The 23,920-nt window shown below is 36.9% G+C and overlaps 1 protein-coding gene across 2 annotated transcripts in view; it reads left to right on the forward strand.

The window, feature by feature from the left end:
• Positions 1-23,920, forward strand: part of FAF1 (Fas associated factor 1) — a 142,064-nt gene that overhangs the window by 79,465 nt on the left and 38,679 nt on the right. For both annotated transcript variants that reach the window (XM_052665955.1, XM_052665956.1), the window contains exons 9-13: positions 11,995-12,090; positions 12,551-12,677; positions 13,614-13,677; positions 14,590-14,671; positions 22,142-22,296. In XM_052665955.1, the coding sequence (XP_052521915.1) occupies positions 11,995-12,090; positions 12,551-12,677; positions 13,614-13,677; positions 14,590-14,671; positions 22,142-22,296 (524 nt within the window). The remainder of the gene's footprint in view (positions 1-11,994; positions 12,091-12,550; positions 12,678-13,613; positions 13,678-14,589; positions 14,672-22,141; positions 22,297-23,920) is intronic.

Genomic DNA, 23,920 nt, shown 5'->3' on the forward strand with positions numbered 1-23,920 from the left:
TTTGCTTATCACTTTTGAAACTATTGTGCATCAACCAAGCAAATTTGATACATGCTCACAGTGAGTGAATGCATTATGTTAAAGCATTTAGCTTAATTACAGCCACACTAATGCAAAAATATATGGTTTATGAATATTAAAATATGATTTAAAATTAGGTATACTTATTTGCTAGTATTTCTGGTTTTGACCTTTTTCTTTGTTTGAGAAGAATGTATACTTGGTGTTTTTAATGCTATTGATCTGAAGCGTTAAATTCCTTTTCATGTATTCCCTGCAAAGGAAAATAAATGAGAAAGAAATGTGCTTTTCAGAAGCCCATTTTTAGAAGTCTGTAACAGCATGGCTAGCGCTGCAAAAATCCAGTACCTTGAGCTGTGATATCCAGGAAGAAGAGGTAGCATAAAAAGCTTGTGAGTGTTTGAACCGTTTGTTGGAAGCAGTGTTGCTAGCACGACTGCTTGAACTGTGCCAAGGAATTATATAGTGCTGTAACATATCCAGGCACTCTTCTATTTGCCATCCAAAGCATTGTACAATGCTGTGAAGTAAATGGCATCCCACCATAGACCAGAAACGTGCCAAGTGTTTGGCTGATACTCTTTGTGAATGCAAAGCAGTTCCCAAGACGTATCCGTGAATATCTGTAGGCAATATAATATGTGATCTACATGAATCAACTTGATTGTTGGATTATACTGTTGCTTACTACTACATTACAGAAATTTTTCCTTATATGAAAAAACTGTTTAGCAATTTGTACTTCTTCTGGATAGCAGCATTGGCAATTTGTGGTCAGAGTTAGAATAAGCAATATCGTTATAAGCTCTTCTGAAACAATTGCCTTTTTACTTAAAGAAAATATCAGAAACCTAACAAACATTTTATTTCAATACAGAAGCCAACAAATGAAAAGGACGATGTTGGTGCCTTGATTACTTGTTAGCTCCTACACTGTGAAAAGAAATACAGAGTGAATTGGGGCTGTTTGGCATAGCTCTGGGGAGACCTTCTGGTTCCTACAGGCACCTGCAGGAAAGATGGGACTTGTTATTAGAGGCCATAGTAATAAGGCAGAGGATAATGGCTTTAAATTGAAAGAGGGTAGATTGAGAATAGATACCAAGGAGAAATTATTTACTTGGAGGGTGGTGAGGGGCTGTAAGAGTCTGCCCAGAGAAAGAGTGGATGCCCCATCCCACGAAGTTCTCAAGGCCAGGTTGGTTGGGGCTTTGGGCAGCCTGGTCTGGTGTGAGGTGTCCCTGCTTTAAGGGCCCTTCCAACTCAAGCCAATTTGTGATTATAGGACAAATTAGCTCTGTTCAGTGCTTTTGCACTTGCTGTGAGTGTATGTCTGTGTCAACTTCGAGCGACTAAATTTTGCAGGGCTGCTATGAAGTTTTCAGAAGTAAGAGCATGCACTGATACTTAAGACCATGCTTTGCAGTCAGTAAGCTCATGGATGAGTGTATGCTGACACTTCTCCACATTTTCAGGTACTAGAGGGATTGTCATCCCCTTTTCTTTTATTTAATTATTTGTTTACTCTTTACCTTGATCCTCTTCTCATTTGGTAATGTGATGTGAGCAAATGCTTTGACTTACAGTATTTCTTTCAACAAAGGCAATCTGTAGTTTTAGAAAGATTTGGGAGTCTCAGTTTATCTATGAAGAACACATTAGTCGATCTTTTTTTGGTGTAAGAGTATTTAATTTTTTGTTTCTTACACACTTGAAAGTGTACAATAAGTTATGACTTATTCCTGGGCATAAATATTTTATAGATCAGTTTGCACAGGTGTACTTTTTAATAAACTCACTTAACTAATTTATATGCATAAGTTTTAACCGCTGAGTAATTAGTGAAAGCAGTGCCAAGAAACTGGAAATTTGGGAAATGTGTCATTATTTGCATATCAGTATAAAGCAATTACTAAATTAAAGAGTGCACGTTGTGACAAACATGAAGCTCCTTTACTGTTGCTTTGTCAGTGCACATTAACATCAACTTGATGTGAAAGCCTGGCATTCTCTGCATGAACTAAAAATCCTAAGGCAGAAGTACACAATGAATCACCCAGAGTTTGGAGGCTAGCATGCTGAATTGCCTTGGGGTTCAGAGCGAGGGAAGAAAAAACTGATGTAAAAGACCATTGAGAAAACGTATCAGTGGAAAGTAATTAACTCAAGATCCACAATTAGCCTCATGGTCCATACTTAACTGTGTTCCAGGTCTTTCAGCGTTTATTTAATTCTGTTACCCTGTGTTTCAAATAGCTGCAAATGGCTTGGCAGATTTTTCAACCTTTTTAATATTTACAGTTTTTTTCTGAGAACAAGAATGAGCTCTGAAAGTGATCATGGGTATTTATTTCAGTCTCCCAAGTATATCTCTTTCCTATTTACTTTTAACAACAGATTCTAATATTATTTCCCTTTCATTTCCTTTAAATATCTTTGTGGTTTGAACCCACATGAAGTACTACAGTATCTGTCCTTCTCCTTTAATTGCTAACTTGCCTAACTAGGCTTAATGAAACGAGAAACAATCAGAACCAGGGATCATTTTCTCTTTCATTTGGCTAGAAAGGAGAGTGATAAACGCCCCAGTAATACTACTGATGATTAAATGGAGCAAAAATGGGCATGTGTGTTCAACCAGTGTACCAAAGCTGGGTGCTCACAGAGGTGCAATTTTTTCCCATGATTCCATGGAAAACCTCAATAGTGTTTCATGAAGTTGCTTTATTGTAGTTGTTGCTCTGAATTCAGCGTCCCTCGTCTGGTATCTTTCTTGATAGATAACCTGTCCTTTTTGTGCTGTGAATTCTCCTGCAGTGTCTCCTCTTGCTCCCACCAGCTGTGCTGAGTGTCCACGAGTTGATCCCACAGCATCTTTATGGTTCTGCTGATCAGCACGAGTCGTAAAGACTCACCTGTGCTGAGCCTTTGTGCTGTGATGGAAGAAGTTACTTGCTTTTAGTATGAAGCCCTTTGGAATAAGCATCACAATGCTTTTGGAAAATGAAGCTTAGTAATCTCTTAGTCCTCATCTAAAGAATTTGTCAAATGTTTTGAATTTATTACTACTTGGGACACTTTTCAGTTCTGTTCATTTTTAACTTTTGGGTTCTCTTTAACCTTTAGGGTAACCCTAGAGTTGGGTTTCAACTCTGTAGCATTCCTTCGTGATTTTAGTCTTCATTATAATTGAAGTATCTACCATGGAAGCATCACTGAAATCCTTGGAATGAGTTACCTACAACCTGTATGGACAGGTTTAAATTACGTACTCTGTCACTGTTCTTGTGGCTGGATTAGAAACGTTTTTTTTTATTTAAAAAAAAAAGTTAAACCTGCAATAAGTAATTGTCACAGCGCGCTGGTACAATGCTAATTGGAAGTGACATGTCCAAACCGGCCTCCGTAACATGAAGAAACCTAACAGGTGTGAGGGGTGGATCTTCCCATGGGCCCCGCTGAACTTCTAACTGGGGGAAAATAGTAGAAAAAGTGAAATGAACCTTGAATAAAGCTGTCAGCAGTAATTATCTCAACAACACTTTGTGAGAAGTTAAAATAAGCGTTGCTGATTTATAACCTGAACGCGCTCCACCCTTGAGATTTTTTTTCATCCAGTTAGTGTTTAAAATGAAACGTTGAATACTCATCAAGATTTTTTTTAATTGAAGATATGTAATGAAAATGAAGTTATTTTGCAGAGAAAGCTGTCAAATTTTTAAACATTCATTCTGTTCATTTTAGTATTTGTACAATAGTTAATAAGCAAAGCTAGAGCAAATTTGACTGTTTTTCCAAGATTGTGCTATCTGATGTCAAAAGATGAAGTGGCTAACCTAGAATTTCATCCACTTGTTCGTATAGGGATAAGAGCTTACCTGGTGGAAAGCTTTTGTTGGTATCGACTAAACTGAAAAGCAAAGTCTTGTTGCCTAGTATAGACAGAAAGACTCTCTTCAGTTCTGTGCAGTAAATCTCTGAGCCTCATAATTAATCTTGAAGTACAAATGGCCCTTGTTTCTGTAAATTAAAACAAAGCACATCAATAACAACAAAAAACCTGCAACAATTGGATAGACTTCTAAAAAACTTAATGTAACTTCGTTTTAAAGAAGAGTACTTGCTCACTGGTGTGAAAACACTTGTTTCATGTACAGGTATAATACAGGGTATTTCAGTAAGTACAGAAGTACTTTTACAGTCTGCTCCTAATGAAAGAATGCTTACTAGAAAAGAACTTCTCTTTAATTCACAGAAATCCTTTAATCACTTGAAGTTTTAAACATCATTTTTAAGCATGGGTATGTATGAACTCTTAGATCATATATCCATTTGACTTTATGAGATTGTGCACTGAAAACAAGATAGCTTATTTGATGCGTGATTGAACAGTGGTAAGTAGTGGGTTTGGAAGCATTGAACACCTGTTTATTCCCAAGGAATTCAGTGATTGTTTGAGCTCAGGCTGCCCTTGTGTTTCTTGTAAGGCTTGGTTAATAATCTTAGAGATCTAGATCCATAGCAATAACAACCTAATGTGAAGGATCTGTCATATCATGGCATCATTTATTTTGAAACAATGGGATTCTGAGTAGCTTTATAAATAACATGAGTTGTGAATCCCTCACCTCCTTCCACGGTAGTTTGGTTTCACTTTGTGTTTGAATCTCTAACTAGGGGTGACCATGGAGCTTTGCAATACCCTCTGGAGAAAGTCAAGAAACTGCCAAAGAGTTGCCACACTGCGTTTTCCTGCCTTCAGTATTTGTATTTGGGGGTTGTGCTGGCTGTATTTAGAAACCATTATTTTCTTCAACTGTTAGTGTAATGTAAAACTTCAGTTCACACATTTCAAGTGTGGAAGCACAATTTCTGCCATCATTCACTTGCTCCATCTGTCCTCCCTCCCTTTTTCATGTTGATTTTCCAGTATGGTGCATTAAATACTACCTCCCTTTCACTGGCAGGGATTCCGTGCTATAGGTATTATATGTACTTCAAGTTCTCACTTTCTTTAATCTCAGAAATGATTATGAAAGAAAAGTGACAAAAGCTAGCATTCTTGGAGCAGCAACCTCATTTGTGGAGCAGCCTAAAGTCGCTCCAGCGGTTTGCAGTGAGCAGAATAGCTTATTTTCCTAGCACATTTTGTTGTTTGTTCCTGTGTCTTTCTGTGGAGTTAAACTAGGTTTGCAATGTCCTAGATCACCTCCAGATTCAGACTTAGAGGTCTGAGGCATGACATAAATCTCTGCCTTGATCTAGCCCTGCTGAAAAGATGTCTTCTCTTGATTTTCTTTTCCGTGCAGTTAGCATGGTAATCTTTTGGAACAGGGAACGTAATTTATCTGGTGAGGAGAGATAGGTGACATCTTGTTTGGCGGTGAGAAATCAATTTGAAATCTTCTGAGATCTGCCCATGAAGAAGGGATTGTCAGTGGTGAATACGCCTTGCAGATATCCAACAAGAAATGTCTATCTAGACCAAGAAGTAAGAGAATTTCTTTCTTACTACAGTTTTGCCTGCTCTGGCTGGAAGGACAAGAAAAGTATTTTTACAGCAGCCAAGAAAATTGGAAGCTGATGAATTGTTTTGTCATTTTTATTAACTGACTGCTCTTTGTACGCTTTGATCCTTAGTGTGCTTAGTATCCAAACTCAGATAGTGGTAACGTACCTTTATCAAGTGTAGTAAGAAAACTAGCAAGGCAATCGGTGTTCCTTCTTAAACTTCTTGTTTATACAATTACTTTCAAAAATGACCAGGCTTTTTGCCCAGCTTCAAGAAAATGTGGAAGAAAATGTACCACCGCTGACATTTACTGTACTTGGGGAATTACTTCATGCTGTTAAAAAATATATGTATTTATCTTGCCAGATAACAGAATAGTAAGTGTAATATGAAAACTGGAATCCTTAAGAAAGTTTCTCCCTCGGTCCTTACCCCTACCGTTACCGGATGAAGGGGAAAAGGCATTATAGTAATTACTCTGATGAGAAGAATCAAATTATATGGAAGTGAAATGTTCACAGTAGAGATTGCTGCCACTCATTGACTGTTTTGCTGTGGGCATCCCTGTCTCAGGTTATTTTGAATAATTGAGCATGGCATGTTATGAAATGTACTTGTTGGTGTTTGTTTCTTTATACATCAGCTATATATCACTGAGTAAACCAGTAGCTGAAAAAACTAAGCACCTCGCATGATGAGCGCAGGGAAAATGCTGTCACATGGAGTATTTGAATCAGGATTAGGTTTTAGTGTAGGCAACAGTGCATTCTTTCACTTCAGATTAAGAATTTCTCATGTGATGTATGTATATTATAAATATCCACATATGTACTGAAGTCTGATAAGCAGCTTCTAACAAGAGTTCTTATCAGATGGTGACCTCTTGATTTATAAATATTCTTTTAGGGTATAATTTCCATGGTTGTTAATATATTTGTTTCTAACACAAAAGCATGACTAGCTAATGTTAACAAGCTAGTTATGGCCAAGGCAGTTATTAGTGACCACAAATGGCTGTTAGATTGCAGAGTTATAATAATAACAAATAACCAAGAGTAGTTAGAGGTTTGTAACTGTGATAGAATTCCTCATATGTTGCCTGCATACTGCTAGTGTTTTCAAAGCAAAAGAACTGCTTTTGGATTTAAAGATATTTCTATGACTTCTATCAAAATTTTAGTTCACAGGGTGAGTAGTAGTGTCTATGGCTTACTTTTCTGGAGATAACTTTTACTTACTAAGCTGTGCACTGGTTGTACAATGATAGAAGTAAAGGCATTAAAGATCCTCAGATGGTTGCTGAGATAACAGAGGGCCACTGCAGCTTTTGACTTGGGTAGGTTGTTTGTACAGCTACCACTCCATGTTACAACACATGCTGACAGATCTAGTTGCACCACAAACAGATATTATGTGGAGCTGATTTTCCTCTTGGACAGCAAGGGGAAAATAGGCATTTCCAGTTTTCAAAAGAATCAGTATTGAGAGTGTAGGGTGAAATTCTGAGTTGTTTGGATGTAGAACCTTGAAGGTACTGCGTTACAGAAGGGCATGAGGGAAAGGTTCCATCTAGATGGAATGCTTCGTCGTCTTCAGCTCTTTGTGACAGGTACAGCAAAAGAAATTGGAGATGCTAGTCTAAAAGACTTGGGATTAGGTGATTGGAGTTTTCCTTCATGCCTTTAGATTATAAAAACTAGAGGAGTAAATTATGTACTTTTTGTGCTAAAAAAACACATCTGCCCCCATCTTTTTTTAATATATGTGAGTTTTAATTCTACCTATCCACATCATAGTCTGAAAGAATGCATTAAAAACCATATGCCTTCTTGGCAATTACTCATGGAATTACATCTTTGGGAATGTTTCTTTCTGTGCCTTCTTTCATCCAACTGTGCTAGCAAGAGTAGCTGGAAAGGCAGCACTATAGTTGTACTGTGCTGTTCTTCAGGATGCTAGAACTGAATGGCAGGTTTTTAAGACTTTAATTCCTTTTCCCTAATATACTACAAGCTGACCTTAAGTAGGCCTGGGAATTAGTTGGGGGTTTTTTTGTTTTTTTTTTTTTAAGGGAGATTTATGAAGTAGACTCAAGTATTGGAAAACACGCTTTTTTTGTACACCAGCATTTTGTTTGCCTTCCTTATCTCTGAGTATTAAAGGCCAAAAACAGGGATTATTTTCCTTCACCCCAGGAGGAAACCATACTTTTAAAACTCCCCTATTTAGTTGCCTGTTGAAGCAGGTTGTATGCAGCTAGAAATAATTCTGCATTTGAATTATAGCTAATTGAATAATTTGATAAATAGCAGTTGATAGTCAAATAATACAGAAATAATATTTCTTTTTTACGATCTTTAAAGCTTTTATTAAAAATCCAGGAAAACACACTCCAAAAATTCAGAAAGCTGATGTAGCAATCAAGTACCTAACAAAGAACAGCAAGTAAATCAATATTCATACTTCCCTTAAACATTATTGCTTGCTCTTGCTTGTTTCCAATGGGTACCCAGAGCTATATTATATCCCTGTGGAGACAAGGGATCCCTCAGCCACTATCATCCTTCCAACACTCCCACCCCTCAATTCATTCCAAAGCACATCCATTACATATCTGCAGAACTCATCGTCTGCAAGGTGGAATGTTTTTCTTGTTGTTTTACCTACGCATTACCCATGCAATCTGGAGCAGCTGTTGGTGACAGTGATGGGGAATTTGTGTGGTTTGCTTTAGAGTTACCTGGAGCTGTTCTGCTGAAGGCCCTGACTCTCTTAGATGTGGCAGATCTTTTCCCATATTGTCCCACTGGAGATGGCATGTTTTGCAGTGATGAGCACTGAGAAGATAATCACAGGCCTAACAGTTACGACTGATGTGCTTGAGGAGCTTGCCTGTTTTCCTGCCATAATTTATTTTCTAAAGTTCTGTGAGGGATGAAGATGAGAAAGAAGTTCTTGTTCATTTGAGTTGGCCACTTCGGATGTCTAGTGATGTTCCCAGACCTTCCTTTCTTCATTAGATGTGATTCCAGTTAGAAGTGCTTCTGAAATGCTGTTTTTCTCCATCAGGGTGTGGCTGGATTTGAGGAAGAGCAAATTTACCAAGTCCAACTACTGTCCTTATGTGGTAACAGTCCTTACAGTATTTGTATCAGCAATTCTCTGGTCTTTACTAGCTAAAAATCATCAGCTTACTTGCAAGCTTGGCAGATGCAATATACAAGAGCATGGTAAGCCACCAAAGTTTGCCAATGAGAAGCAGGTGCCTGCAGCTGTAGTGCTCTGCTGGTGTCACTGCTTCACATTTGTGCTACTGCTTATCTTCCTCAGACCGCAGATACCTTGGTGGAATAACGCTGCCCTGCAACAAGGATCTCAGTTTGTGCCTTCCTTGGTCATTTCAGAAGTCTGCAAGGGTGGGAATTCAGTTGTGCCAGCAAGCTCTTTTTAGAAGATTGCAGGGCATCTAAGATTACAAACTTGCAGTTCTTTTCTGAGCATGTAAAGGCAGCACTCTGGAAAGTGGAAGGAAAAGAAAATACTTTCTATCAAGGAAGTTAACCCAAGTTTAAAGTACCTGGTCTTTCTCTGCACTTGGCAAGTGTTTCTAGATTGATCTGGAAGATTCTTGGCCAAGAATTCTTTGTGTTCAGGTCAGAAAATACGTTTCTTGGCTTTATTCACCAGTAATTAATGTGTGAGTAGTGCTTAGGGAAACTGAACAACAGTACGTATTTTTCCTTTAATGTTTTGTTTATTTCAGAATTCTTTTCTAAGTCCTGTATCTTCCACTGTCTGTTCTTGTGCACGTGAAAGCCCACCAAGTCAAGCTACTTGCATGAAGGTAGTTTTCAGATGGGAAAATAATTTTTTACTTTTTGTACCCAGATGAATTCCTGGGTTGAGAATCTGGGTAATCAGGCACTGAGGCCACAAAGCAGCATTTTTAGTTAGGGGACTGTTAGAAGGTTATGGCCATTCGTGTGGGAACTGCTGTGATACAGCAGTTAGTGTGTCTAGTGTGCTGTAGTCCTGTTTGGGAGTAAGCAGATGCTGTGTGAAGAAAGAGAAGGCACTCCAAGAGCAGCCTGACATGTGAGCATTTGTAGCTCCTGAGACACTCCAGCTGGGGCTCCCAGTTGGCGGACATTCAACATATTTGAGGGTTGCTATCATGGCACAGGACTTAGCTGCCTGAAAAGTAATCTTTTGCTTAATATTGATGTTTTTATAATTTCTAAAATAAAGATTAAACTTTCTGGTGCAGGAGTTTCTTTTGAGAGAGAAGTGTCATCTTTATCTTGGAATAAAGATAACTCAGTTCTGGAGAAAAGTTCCTGCTGGCAGATGACTTCTGAAATGAAAGACAGAGCTTCTGTTTGTCCTAGCCCTTGCCTTGCAAAAACTTCTCAAAAAAGTCAGAAGGAGAGGGTGATTTCTCACACACACAAAAAAATAACAACATTCCAGCAACTGTCTGGGGAGTAGGATGAAATGTGCTCTGATGTTGGACCCCTTCTGCTGTTAGCTCGTTTTTGAGCGACGCTTTGACACTATAATATTGGGTTGCAAATTAGAATTGCAACACCCTGCTATTGGGCCAAGTGATGAAGCAGCACAATAACTGCTTGCTTGATCTCACCATTCTTTCTTTAATGTGTATGTAAAAGATACCAGGAGCCTTTCCAGGGCATCTGGCAGAGTATTTGACACCCTGAGATAGGGAACGGTGTGTGGTTAGTGCACGTGTGTATGACTTACCAGTATTTCGTGTGGTGTGGGAACTATAGGGCAAAGTTTCAAGTTTCATAGCAGTCAGCTTTTGTTTATCATTGAAAACTTTTAAAAATACTAATTAAACTGGTGGGTTTAATTGCAGGGAATACAGTTCTTATGCTCCTGTCGCAGGAGTTTCATGAGTAATTGGACTTGACCTGTATGTCGTCTTTAATATTTCACTTGCTCTGGAATATTATTACTCACTTCCTTTAAAATGATAGCTTGGCTTTTTGTGCAGCTAAACTTCTGTTTAACCTTGCTGTGAGAGTATGACAGTAGGCTAGTTCAGACAGGTTAACGTTCATTTGGTAACCAGCCTGCTTAATCAGCCTGCTGCAAATTAAATCTTTGGGAGTTCTGGCGGACAAGTGATAAAGTCATTCTGAATTATGTATAAAAGTAAATGGGGTATCTCCAGTGTTTGTGGCAGTAAATGAAGTTTAAGGCTTATGATTTGTTCTTGGGTTTTTGTTAAGGGTGATTGAAATGTAATTTACCTTAAGGTTTTTACAGTCTAATTAGGAGGGTGCTGTAGTTCTGAAATGCAAAGCGTAAGTCACCCTCCTCTGCCCTTCTGAAATAGAGTAATTTTGAGTGGATCTGGAAAATCTTTTTCTGTCCTTTTGGTGCTTTTTTTTCCCAGGACCCATTAGCTAGAAGCAATATTTTGAAGGCGCATCCAGAACTGCCTTTCTGCGAGTCACTGAGGAATGTACAGAATCAAATTTTTTGTCAGGTTCAGATTCTACAAAAAATAGGATTTGTTGCCAAAATGAATTAGCCATGTTAACTTAAGGGCTACTTGCATTGAAAGTTTACCCCACGTGTTTCAAGACAGGGCTTAGGTGCTCCTGAGAAATCTCTCAGGTCATCAGACCCACAGCAAGAGGGCTGGTGGGCTTTCCAAACAAGGGCATCAGGCTGTGTCCAGTGCCTATCAACAGCAGGCTAAAATGCTGTTTCTGCTGACATTAATGGACACCTATTGCATCTATGCTGTCACAGTTTCACAACTGGTACTAGTTGTGTCTGTCCTTTATATGAGAAACCTGGCTTTGTTGTTTGTTTGGTTATTTTTTTTCCCCAAATTAATCAAATTGATTTCTTTTCCTAGATGATCTGTTTTCATTCTATTGTGTCAGTGCCTGTCATTGTTTCAGGTTTGACAGATACTGTCCTTGTCCAGTTTAAAACAAGACAATTACCAGTAGTGATTCTAAGTTCTGTTCTGACTTGGGAAAAAGGAACAATTCAGGACAGTTTTGAGTCTGCAGTTTCATTTAGTTTGTTTTGAATCCTTATGCATACATCACTTTAAAACTGATTTGTTATAAGGTGTGCAAGTAATTACTGTTAACTGTCCTTTTCCCTGTAATCACCTTCACCTGCTGCCCACACGGCTGTTCCTGAAGATTTTATATAGCTGATGTAAGAACAGCAACAAAACCCTGCAAATCCTGAAGATTTATTTATCAGCTTCATCTGCAGGTGAAAATAAATCTTAGAGCTCCACACCTAGCAGAAATACTGCAGTATGTTCACAATCTCTGTACAGTAATAGTTGTTTCTTTGAACGTTGTTATGCAGACTTAACAAACAAACAAAAAACCACCACATGCACAAAAAAACAACTCTCTGTTGAGTCCATAGCTCTAATAAATGTTCGTTGTTTTTTTTCGTAGATGACTCTAGCAGTGTCAGGAGTGAATTTTCCTTGCCATCGACTTACAGTTGGAAGAAGATCTTCACCTGTACAAACAAGGGAACAGTCAGAGGAGGTAAGAACATCTTCACTTACAAGTACACTCTAGGAAGAAAGTAGAGCTGAAGTAGATTGTGTCTGGATATGAGAAGTTAGTGGTTGATTTAGTATCTCTTTCTCACTCTTACTTGCTCAGTTAAACCACTTGAAGTACCTTTAGATGGGGAAAAAAAACCCCACAAACCTGAGATAAAATAGACTAAACTCTTCTCAACATTTTATATACATTCCAACTCCTTAGGTAGAATAAAGCGCTGTCTCACATACTGCTCTGTCAGCCATACTTCTGGTGAAAATTAAATCTTATTTATAAAAAGCAATCTGATAGTGTTGTGTAAAATAGCAAAATAAAATACAGTATATCAAGTGTTTCATAGAAACGTGGAAGTATTTTTCAGAATTTACGTCGAATTTCACTGAAAATGATGTCTGTAACAGACATTGATGGTGGATTTTGATTTTTTGTTTCCAAACAGCAGTGCACTGATGTTCATATGGTTAGTGACAGTGATGGAGATGACTTTGAAGATGCTACAGAGTTTGGAGTTGATGATGGAGAAATGTTTGGGGTAGCATCATCTGCCTTGAGGAAGTCACCAATGAGTAAGAGTTGAAAGTTAATCGCTGATTAACTGATAATTGTACAGCACTAGTGAATGCAGAGAGGTGCCATGGGTCTGCACAGTAAGAAACAGGAATTGTTTTTTCAGTAGGGCCATTAGAATTGTGTGAATCTCATGTCTGTTGGATGTGTTAAATGAAAATACTGGAAACATAATTGGTAGCAATGAACACATCTTCTCATGGAGGAAGTTTCTGCTTAACCTCGTTGCTTTGGCTTGTAGCTGAAGGATGATGATTTAATTCTGAGAAATGGTGATATACAACCAAATGTACCTGCAGAAACTTAGATTGAACTCTTTAGAACATTCTGCAAATTTTAGTTTTGGCATCTTATGGGGATAAATATTTTTGGCTGAATACATTTAATAGGTTTCTTAGTGATTATTTGTCCTTAGTTTATGACTAGGATTGAGCAGGAACAGTTACCTACTTCCTATACACTATTCTGCATATACTTGATTTTTTTAGGCCTCCATTGTTGTTACTACCTTGAATGCTTTTGATAGCAAATTTTTGACACTGTAATGACACGTGAAACTTTTTAACATTATGCTTAGAAAGTTCTTTGTTAAAAAAGAAGGAAGTCGCTAGAAATGCCGTGAGTCAAGGCTTTCAAGTCAGTCCTTTCATTTTAATGTAAGTCCAGAATGTTAACTCTGAACAAGTGAAATATCACATTACCGTGGACCTGAGGATTTTACTGTTTGGAAAGGCTGCATATATTCATGAGAGTGTCTGGAAATTCCTTGTCTTTCCAAAGGTTTGTGCTCTTTTGTGAAATTCATATGGTCTCTCAGTAACCACTTCAGTAAGCTGTCAACATAAAAAATCCATGTAGCAAAGCGAGTATGAATATTAAAGTCTGTTTCCATAAGGTTGCATTCAATCTTTTTAATCTTTTTTTTTTTTTTAAAGTGCCAGAAAATGCTGAAAATGAAGGAGATGCCTTATTACAATTTACAGCAGAGTTTTCTTCAAGGTAAGCCTAACGTTATAACAGCCTAATTCTTGTTACAAGCGAGCTAAAATTTTTTAAATAATGAAAATGAAAATAAAAATAAACGGTATGTAGATATTTTCTTACATAATCACAGACATTTGAACATGCATATCTAATTTAATTTAAGCTTAACTTTGAACTGTTTCTGAAATAGAATATTTCTTGGTCTAAGTTAGAGTGACAGATTCTTGCCTTATTTAATTTGCCATCAATTAATATAATTAGTTAATTATGTAGATGGGCAGAAGGATTATAATGATTATGTATTCTAATTTAATATGCAAAAACAAAAAGACTAAAGCTGATTAGTAATGAAGAGTATCTACAGAGTTGCTGTAGTTTTATCATTAATGAAATGGCTGTATAAATCATTGTTTTTAATGAGAAAAAGCTTCTTAAAAAACCTGGTATTGCTAAATCTTGATTTGTTAAACAATTACAATATTTAATTTTTAAAAAATTAGAAGTTGCAACATAGTATTCTACAAACTAATGTGAAGTTTATATGCCTTCTGTTTTGACTCCAATGTGATGAAAAGTTGTTTTATATAAATGAGATTGAATGAATGTGTACTTAAAGAATAGAGTTCAATTGGCTTTTGAGAATATAATGGAGAACTAAGTTATCACTGAAAAAATGTATGGAACTTTGGGTGTCTATGTATGTAAGCAGAAAATTCTTGTATTTGTAGGGCAGCACTTAGTTATTTGAAGCTTTTGAGTGCTGGTGGGCAGATAGCCTATGAAAGAGAGAGGGGAAATGTTTAGAAGTGTAGTGCTACATGCTTCTAATAGTTTAGCCAACGCATTATATTTACAGAATATGACAAGAGGCAGAATGTTGAAATTACTGTCATAACTTTTATTAATGGAAAATTCTGTCTTAAATAGATACGGTGATTGCCATCCTGTTTATTTCATTGGATCATTAGAGGCTGCTTTTCAAGAAGCCTTCTATGGGAAAGCTAGAGATGTAAGTGTGCATTAAAGTTACTTGGTTTAATGTAGGAGAAAAACGGAGATCATTGCAGATATTTTATCTTTATTTTAAGAAGGTAAACTCTTTTGGGATGTCTTATTTATATTGTTTGTGAAGAGTTATATAGTTGATTGACCAAAATATTTACTCCGATTGTTATTGAAATTGCACTGAATACCACTGAATAATTTGTAGTTATTCGGGCTGTATTTCTGCTGGAGTCCTTCAGTGATCGTGGTGATGGGTTACTGTGTGCATAAGGGTTCCTCTCTCTTTTCTAATTCTCTGCCTTTTCCTTTTTGTGTCCTCATGTAACTCTGGCTGGGAATCTGTTGTTTGCCAAGTTCAACGTAGCACATTGGTAACTCCTTTGAAGGACAGCTAATGAAATTGTAAATTTAAAGTGAAAGGTTTTTGAGATACAACTCCTTTCTTTCTGTTTTCTTTTGTATGGCCTTTATCTGCCAAGTGAATTCCAGCACTCAGGATTGGTTATTTAGGTTTTCTGTCCATCCAGCCAGGCGTCTCAAGTTTCTGTTATTCTATGCACACTTGTAAAATCAGTATTTCAACAAAATTAAAACGGGAACAGTTTATTTAAGTTTTGGTGACTTGAAATCGCTAAGGAGAAACCCAAAGCCCTGCGTAATCAATCATAGATAAAGCTAAAACACAAACATGAAACTTATGCTGTTTCAATTTATTTTTTGTCGTCTTGATAGATATTTAATTTTAAAATGAGGAATGTTTGGGCTTCCTGAGGTTATTCATATTGGAAGGAGCAGTTATGTTGTGTTAGGGAAGGTTACAATAAGAATGCCTTGTGTAGCTTAAATTAACACTAACTTGGCATGTTGTGGGCACCATTTTCTCACACTCTAAATTTAGTGAATACTTTCATGTCTGTATTTGAATTTCAGAACATAAATGTACACAGAGTAATTCAGTGGCAAAGTATTAATTTATATCTCATTAAATGTGTAACTCATTAGGAGCTTTCATAATATTTTGTACCTACAAATCTGATATTAATGCAGTGCAGTAATTTAAGTACAAAGTACTTCATATACTACTTACATGGCACATCTGAAATTCATGTCTTACTTTTATTTCTAATATATTTTTATGTATTTGGACTAGATACTCATCAGAATAAAGTAATACAGTTAGTAATGTATTGTTTTCTCAAAATGTTTTTTTGCAAATATTGCCTGAATTTTTAGAATCCTTTAACCCCTTTTCCCCTCAATCCTGTGAAATGTCGTCGTTTTGATTCTGATTTTAAGCAAAGATATGAGAAGGGATAAACAGCTTTTAGTTTTACTGAGTTTTTCCTGTTCCAAGAAGTATTTTCAGTAGTGCTTTGTGGAGTTCTTATTTGAGGAAAGGGCATACCTTATTTTATATTTTTACAATTGCCTTTTGTAATGGAATATTTTTGTCAGTATCAGAAAAAAAACTTAAGAGAAATAGCAACCTGAATGTCTTGTCTTCTAGTTTATACTATGGAGGGCACTTAATTTTACCAGGGCAACAGATGAGCTTCAGGCACCAACATTCTTCACTTGAAGTGAGAAATTGAGTTCCAAGAGTAAATAAAAACAAGATTGAACGTTTAAATCCTCTGCTAGGCTTTTTGAACTTATATACTCATTAAATGTTTATTGGAGTGGTGGGATTACGAAGGATTTGGGTAGCTTCATCAACTGGTATATACTTAATCACTAAGTAAAACACTACATTTGATAGAGTGTTTCTCACGATGCCACACTCAATCCATCTTAATGAAAACCGCTTCAAACTGATTTAATTTGAGAGCACTTGGCAGCCTGAGTGCTCAGAGATCTCAGCCTTTTCGCGGCAAAATCTCCGTGCTGTCCAGAAGGTGCATCCTGCAGTTGAGGTGCAGTTAAACAGCCATCAGCAGGTTCTTAATGTGCGTTGTGGATGCTTTTTCTCTCCAGAGCACTGCATGGGATGTGAAGTGGAAGGCTTTTTTTGGGGAAGCATTTCAGTTTGAGCAATTTTAAGAAAATCAGTTTCTGTCAGAGCATGTCTTTTTAAACAGATTGTGTTAAAATTCTTTCACACAAAATAATTTTTTTTCCTGCTAAATTTTAATGTATCTTATTTTCAGGAGTTTGAAAGAATGTTGCTTTGTAGCTGCATAAGAAAATGGTATTTGAAAGAGTCTGTAAAAAATTCAGATGTTTTCTGTTACCTTTGTTGTTTTTTCTTTTCTTCTCAGAGTTATCTGAGCTAAGACTAACTCATATGCTGGGGATCTCTTTTGTATGATAGTGTCTAATGCCAAGATAGAGCTTGTTCTAGACAGGAGAGATGGTGTAAGGTCAAATGTAGCTCTATTTTAGAACTTGTATGTACCTTTGACACAAAAATACAGATGCAGCTAAGCCAAGATACAGAGCTTTCCCTTTACCTACTGATCTCCTTGGTCCCTGACCATGAAATCCCCAATTACCTCCTGTACTCTGATAGTTCTAAGGCTTGTTTTGTAGACAAAGCACAAAATATATATATATATATTTTTTTAACTGGGCCAGGAAGGGAGACAAAGCTTTATTAGACAAACGGGTCATTTTGTGAAATTTTTTCCTCTACTTTTTGTGCCCATTTGGAAGAAACATTTCTCAGTCATGTCAGTTTATGAAATACAAGCTTACTCTTGCTCAAGCAGTTAGGTCATCATGGAAAAAGCTAGAAGAGAGGCCTGAGATGAGATTTATAATGGATAATTTCAAACAGGATGTTTGCAGGAGGTTTTTTTTTTTTTACAAGTGGAAGCAGCTTATGGATATATTGTGTTTTAAAGCATCAGGAGTTTTATCTTAACTTACAGTGGTGTTCTTACTAATACAAGACCTTGATCTTGCTGCTGAATCTCACTATCCTATTTATTGGTAATACTGAAGTATTTTTTTATCTTGAATTTTGTTTACCTTTCCATTTTATAGGTGGTTGCTACTCTTGAGAAAGGATAAATACATCTGCTTTGCCTTTTCAATAGCTCTTATCTTTATATACCTCTGTCAGATCACCTCCTGCCCCTCTCTCAACCTTTCTGTCCGCTGACTTTTAATAAATATGTGAAACATCTCTCTTAGCACAGATTGGTATTGTCACCTCAATATATACTCCTGCATACTGAAAATGAAGCGTGTTTTTCTTCTCTTTGAATTCTGTCTTCTAGGTTCAATTCAGTGGCAGAACCATTCCTCTCACGTATGAGTACTTAATTTCCTCAATACCTAGAAGAAAGTATGCTCTTTCTGTGATTTGGCATGTTAAATACAACCTTATTTTCCTTTATTTTTTTTTCTTCTTCTATGTTATTTTGGTTTTAGCTTGACTATTCCTTCATACAGAGATTTCTGCAGTACAATTTTTATTTGTGGTATTCAGAAAGATGTCCCTCATTATTTCAGCTAATGCTTACCATTAGATCCCTTGAAGTAGCCCCTTCTGAGGTTGTCTATGCTAAGGAAGCACCAGCCTCTGCACCTTAATTTCATTCATACTGTCCAGTCTAGTCTGATGCATTTGTTAGCAGTTCTATCCTTTCATCCTTAAGTTAATTCTGAACTTGTGGATAATTACTATTTAGAAATTTTTGCTACAGCATACCAGCTTTGTAATCTCATTGTGTGCCTGCACACCCTTTATTCTGCTTCATTGTTCCTATCAGAAAGGTCAGTGCTGAGAATGGATATCTCTTCAACACTCTCTGTGCTTGATATTCAACTTTATTGAAATTGTCTGCCACATTTTACATTTTCTCCTCTTTCAAAATTTATGATTTGTAGTTTGTATTTAAATTTGCTTTTAATTACTGCTTATTCTTTGCATTATGTAAGCTATCACTACGAGTTCAATTGATTGAAACAGAACAGTATAATAGGATTAAATAGTTGGAACGTGGAAGTAGACTAAATCAGGCCTGAAATAAAACACACCTTTACCTGGGAGCAGTTAGCCACTTGAACAGCTTTCCCTTTTTAAAGGTTTTCTTTACTGATGGTTTTACCAAAAAATAGAAAATTAAATTTGGAACTTATTTAGGAATGTCCTATGCCATATGAATGCAGAAGACAATATCAGTAGACTAGAGGGATCATCTCAGTAGGAACATGTAGGGGTACAGTCTAGCTCTGATTGTCTTTACAGCACTAAAAGCTGGCTTCAGCAGGTTCTCTTCTGTTATGTGTAATACAGAGACAAGACTTCCCATAAATAAATCTGTCTGCCTTATTCCTGCTTTGATCCTTTCTCAAAGTAGAAGGCGTTCTAAGATGTATTGCCTTGGCGTTGCAGAACTTTTGCATTTTCCTCAGGTAAAAAAACTGGCGTTTGATAAAGTAGTATTGCCAAGAAAGCTGAGCATGTGGTCTCTAAGATCACCTTACGTAGGTGAATCACCTGTGCACTTTGAAGGCTTAAAGATGTGCAGATACATCTGTTATTTTACTATATATAACCTGGAGGAAACTAGTTTTGCTGACTCTTACGGCAGTATTGCTGAAAAACAGATCTTTTGATGGCTTAACTCTTAAAGTGCATGAGATATTTTGTACATAAAACCTTTTCAGTGTGTCACACCTGAGGACTAACAATAACTTTTCACCATGGGAAAAAAATCGTGCTCTGTAGGTAACCCACAAGTCCCTATATTTTTGAGAAACCCAACACAGAGCAGACTAGTGCTGCATTAATAGGCTTCTTTCCCAGAAGTCAGGACTGTGCAACAGTTTAGTAAGCCCATTTTATTTGTATTGACTAACACATTCCCTATTAGTCATCTTAATATCTTAGAATTTAGTCTGTTTGTTTTTTTTAAATCAACAAAAATCTCCTTACAAATATGTATTACCATGGGTTACAAAGAAAAACCTCCCTCCCCTTCCAAAAATCAATTCCAAGCCTTTTGCAATAACACAAGAACAAAATACCTTCTATTGAGATTTTTCAAAGCAGTGTTTCAGTGCCCTGTTCCTCCCGCTCCCACCTTTCATTTGTCCTAGCACTGTGCCTGTGCCCAACCTGAACTTTTTGGGCACATTATCGTACACGAATACAATCTTTATATATGATGGAGTTTTGTCTTTGCCTGACAAGGTTTACTGATGTAACACAAATTACATTCACTTGTAAGGTAGCTCAGTGTAAACATCTTTTGTATATGTGTCTGTTTTGTTTACTAAAATTTGTCCCTAAATCTTTGAACCTAAAACTGTACATATTTTGAAACATTCAGTTGTGTGGAATCTCATATTTAACAGTTTCATGGGGTTGTTTCTTTGGAACTAAAAGTGTTTCTCAAGAGCCTTTTTTTCTACCCGCTCCCCATGAAAAGAGGAGAGCAAAGCCATCCGCTTACCACAAAGCAGTGCCACCACAAAGGAAAGATTAAGGGTTTAGAGAGAGGTCAATATGGGTTTTTCTCTAACTAAACACTTTCCTAAAGTTTCCTTGTGGAAAAAATAATGAAGTCATCTCAGAGTTTTTAAAGAATTTTTATTTCTTTTTCACCGTCTGCATTTGCTTGTCTTCTCAGCATGGATGTTTAATCTTTCTAGGCTTTGTGAATTGGTCCAAATGAATAAGTGGTGAGCTGTCTCTCTAGGAGCTAGAGGCTTATTCTATGGCCCTAATCACTGAGTAAACACATCTTTGCCCTCCCTCTCTTACAAGTGCTATATAATAGTCGAGATTCTAGCACAGTAACCTGGATATTGCAGGGATCGACGCTTTGAAATGCAGAATGGCTGATCCTCAGAAACAGACAGTGCCTGATCTTCCCCTGCCTCTTTCTTCTTTTTAAATTAAATATCACCACAGAAATGCTGTTTTATTGCTTGATATTGCGCATTAGTGCCCTGGATTTTCAAGTTTAGTTTCAGTCAACATTGTTGGCTGCTCTTGTATGGATCTCTGCCTGTTGGGCTCATTAATGGCCCTTCTTGGCACATGTGTACTTGGTTCTGAAGAACATTTAAATTAAGTTAGACAAACATTAATGCAAATTACTAATCCCTTTCCCAAAGTCTAATGTTCAAGTGTATTCTTCTTTTTATAAACAGCCGTTAGATTTTATCCAAAGCTAGTCTTGGAGGTTGTAGCTTTCAAGTTTTTTTAAAATAGAAAATTTGTCTCAAAATTGCCTCCCGTGTTTTGCCATATCTGTCTTACTTATAATGAAGAGATTTCAAATGACCTTTAAATAAAAGTCTGAAAATACCATTCACTAGATGGCCTAAGAAAGTATTTTCAAGTAAAATTTTAAAATGTGGTGGCTGTGAGTGGAACATTGCAGTTTTCTGAATGCTGTTTGTAATTGATTGATTACCACATATGGGATTGTGATCCTAGCTTATAGTTTTCCTATATTTTTCCAAATTTGCATTCTTGTCTTGTGTACACATAGACTCCGTTTCCAGAAAGTATCATGGGGGCACAGCACAGCTGTATGCTGCTGCCTGTGACATTCAAATATGACTTGATGGGATTTCAGAAAAAGTAAGGCAAAGTTTTTCTGGTTTTGGGAGACACAAACACCATCTCCAGCATCTAGTCTTTATGACATAGCAACTATGGTGAGATATATCAGAGCTCAGAAATGCAGAGTGGGTTCTCTCATCTGATCTGTTACCCATCTCTAGAGGTGATGGCTTGTGAGGAGCAGCTGTGGTCCCTTGGTTTGCTCAGACCAGGGAAGAGGATATTCTGTGATTCTGAAGCTGCTTTCTTTACTTGTCCTACATGCTTGCAGTGCTAGGACAGATGCCTTCCTGCTCAGCTCAGAGATGTAGCCAGCCAGGCTGGTGTGTGGCCTTTTGACCGCACATGGGCTTACAAAGCAGGTGAGAGGTGGATGTGCCTTAGGCCTCCCCACACCATACGACTGCATGGAGAGCTGCCGGAACATCCAGCATGCAGCATCACAGGCCTTGGGACTGCGGACAGTTCTGCAGTTACTTGATTTCTTCTTTTATCTGGCTACAGATGGGTGATAATAATACACTGTCATTTTTTTAAGGTTGTATAAATTGTATTTGTTAAGAATCATAGACTTTGCAGTGTTAAGGGGTGCATTCATTGCTCAGGGAATTGTTCCAAGTGTTATCTTTATTGGATAGCAAGCCAAAAAAGTTCAAGCATTTTTTTAAGCTAAGTCTTTTAATGCAATTTTTGCTTTTGTATTGAAGTGTTGTTTTCAATGTTCAAAGTTTATATTGTGGTGCCTGAAATAAAAGTTTTAGGAAGAGGGATGGATGGTTTGCCTTGAAATCCATTGTTGTTATTTTTTTTAGTGTGTGCACTTGGAGGCACTCGGCACCTTCAGTAAATGCCGTTGGGTGCACTGACGTACAAATCTGCAGCAGTGATTTTATGTTACTAAACAGTGAGGAAATGTTCTCTGTTCAATCTTTTCTCATGTCTTTTCAGAGAAAGCTTCTTGCTATCTACCTCCACCATGATGAAAGCGTACTAACCAACGTCTTCTGCTCGCAAATGCTGTGTGCTGAATCTATTGTCTCATATCTGAGTCAGAACTTCATTACCTGGGCGTGGGACATGACAAAAGAAGCAAACAGAGCAAGGTAAGGCTCTTTGGACTGTAAGTGGAAAAGCTTGTCTCTGTGTCACCTCTGTGTATCACATGTCTTGTTGCTTGGTATTTATTTGAATTAAAAACTTGCTTGTTCATAGCTGATCAGTGAAATCGTGCTGTCTGATATGCATTAGGAATTGAGCCTTCCTTGTTTTCATTTCAAATTGACTTATTCCTGAATAGGAAAAATAGTAAATAATAATAATAAAAATAGTTCCTTTTATTGCTTCAGAGTTTATTCTGCAAATGTGTTGGAACCATTTCTTCAGCATGTGTATTGTAGTGCAGGTATATACTACACTACTACTGCACATGTAGGACTGTCTGGGTAATGCTTTGGAATAAATACTTTTATTAGTGAAGTCTTGCTTTGTGTAAAAACAACATTAATTCGGTAAATACATATTAAAAACAGATTAGAAAAAGAAATTAAAGCTTGCAAATCATACAGAATTTTTTTTGAACTCCCGAGTTGCTTCCAGAACATTCCATTGGTGGTGTTTAATAAGTTTTAACACAAATTGTAAATGAAAAACTTAACTGTATCTTAGGCCATCATGCTACTGCTTTGTAAAGGAGCTAAAACATCATAGATCACACTTCCTTCTACTTCTTTTTGGGTGTTACCAACAAATTTTCATACCTTAATGCTTTTCTCTCCTTTTGTTATTTATCAGTTGATCATAAACTGTTGAAAATACCAATTTTATGACTATTTCTAGAAATTGGGCCTGTCTGGTTTTCTGACTCAGCTGCTGTTTCATCACCATTGCTTATACAGAAGGCTACTTGGATTTTTTAATGCTTCACGTATATTACTGTATAGTGATAATTATTCTACCATGGGAACAAAAGGTGCAGCAGTCCTTTGGCCTGGGATAAAGAAGCAAGTTTTCACATAATTCCATTGATTAATGAGTAATTAAAAGTATATCTTTCCTTATTTTCCTTGTGATTTGCTAGAAATTGGCTATTGCTGTATAAAATTCATGCGTTCATATTCTTAAATATTTAAATTATAGCTAATGCTTCTTTACATTAAGTTGGCAAGGGAGAACAGAACAATCTCCTTGTCTAACAGTATGCTTTATAAATGACTCATGTTTCATAGGAATTCCTCAGTAGATCTTCTGCGTTTTGTCGCTGTATGAATCTGTGATTATGATCCTAGTTTAATTTAGTCTAGAGAAAGTTGAAGATTGTTGGGACAAAAACAAACAGGAAAGGGAAAGAGAGGAAGAAGAAACATCTAGAGTCTTTCACCAAATACATAGACGGGAGGCTTGCTTAAGTCTTTTGGTATTGCCATTCATTGGCAGTAAGGAGCCTCCTCCTTTTCTTTTATCCCACAACTTGGTGTAGAAGGAAACACTATTTCTAAACCATCTGTAGTGGCTAAGTTCAGCTGACTACCTGCTGTTCCATTGTTTGGTTTTCTATTTAATTCTCTAGTTTCTTTTATTTTACAATGACAAAAAATTGCAGTGTAGTTTCTTTTGAAAAACCGTGTTTGAGGGGTTTTTTTATGACTGACGATCAACAGCCATGTAATTGCTTTGTTGTGTTTTACTAAAGAAATCTATTAAGTAGCACAACTTTGATACACTAGTAAT

This window comes from Tympanuchus pallidicinctus, unplaced genomic scaffold (genome assembly GCF_026119805.1).
Source record: "Tympanuchus pallidicinctus isolate F22 unplaced genomic scaffold, pur_lepc_1.0 scaffold7, whole genome shotgun sequence".
Classification (NCBI taxonomy): domain Eukaryota; kingdom Metazoa; phylum Chordata; class Aves; order Galliformes; family Phasianidae; genus Tympanuchus; species Tympanuchus pallidicinctus.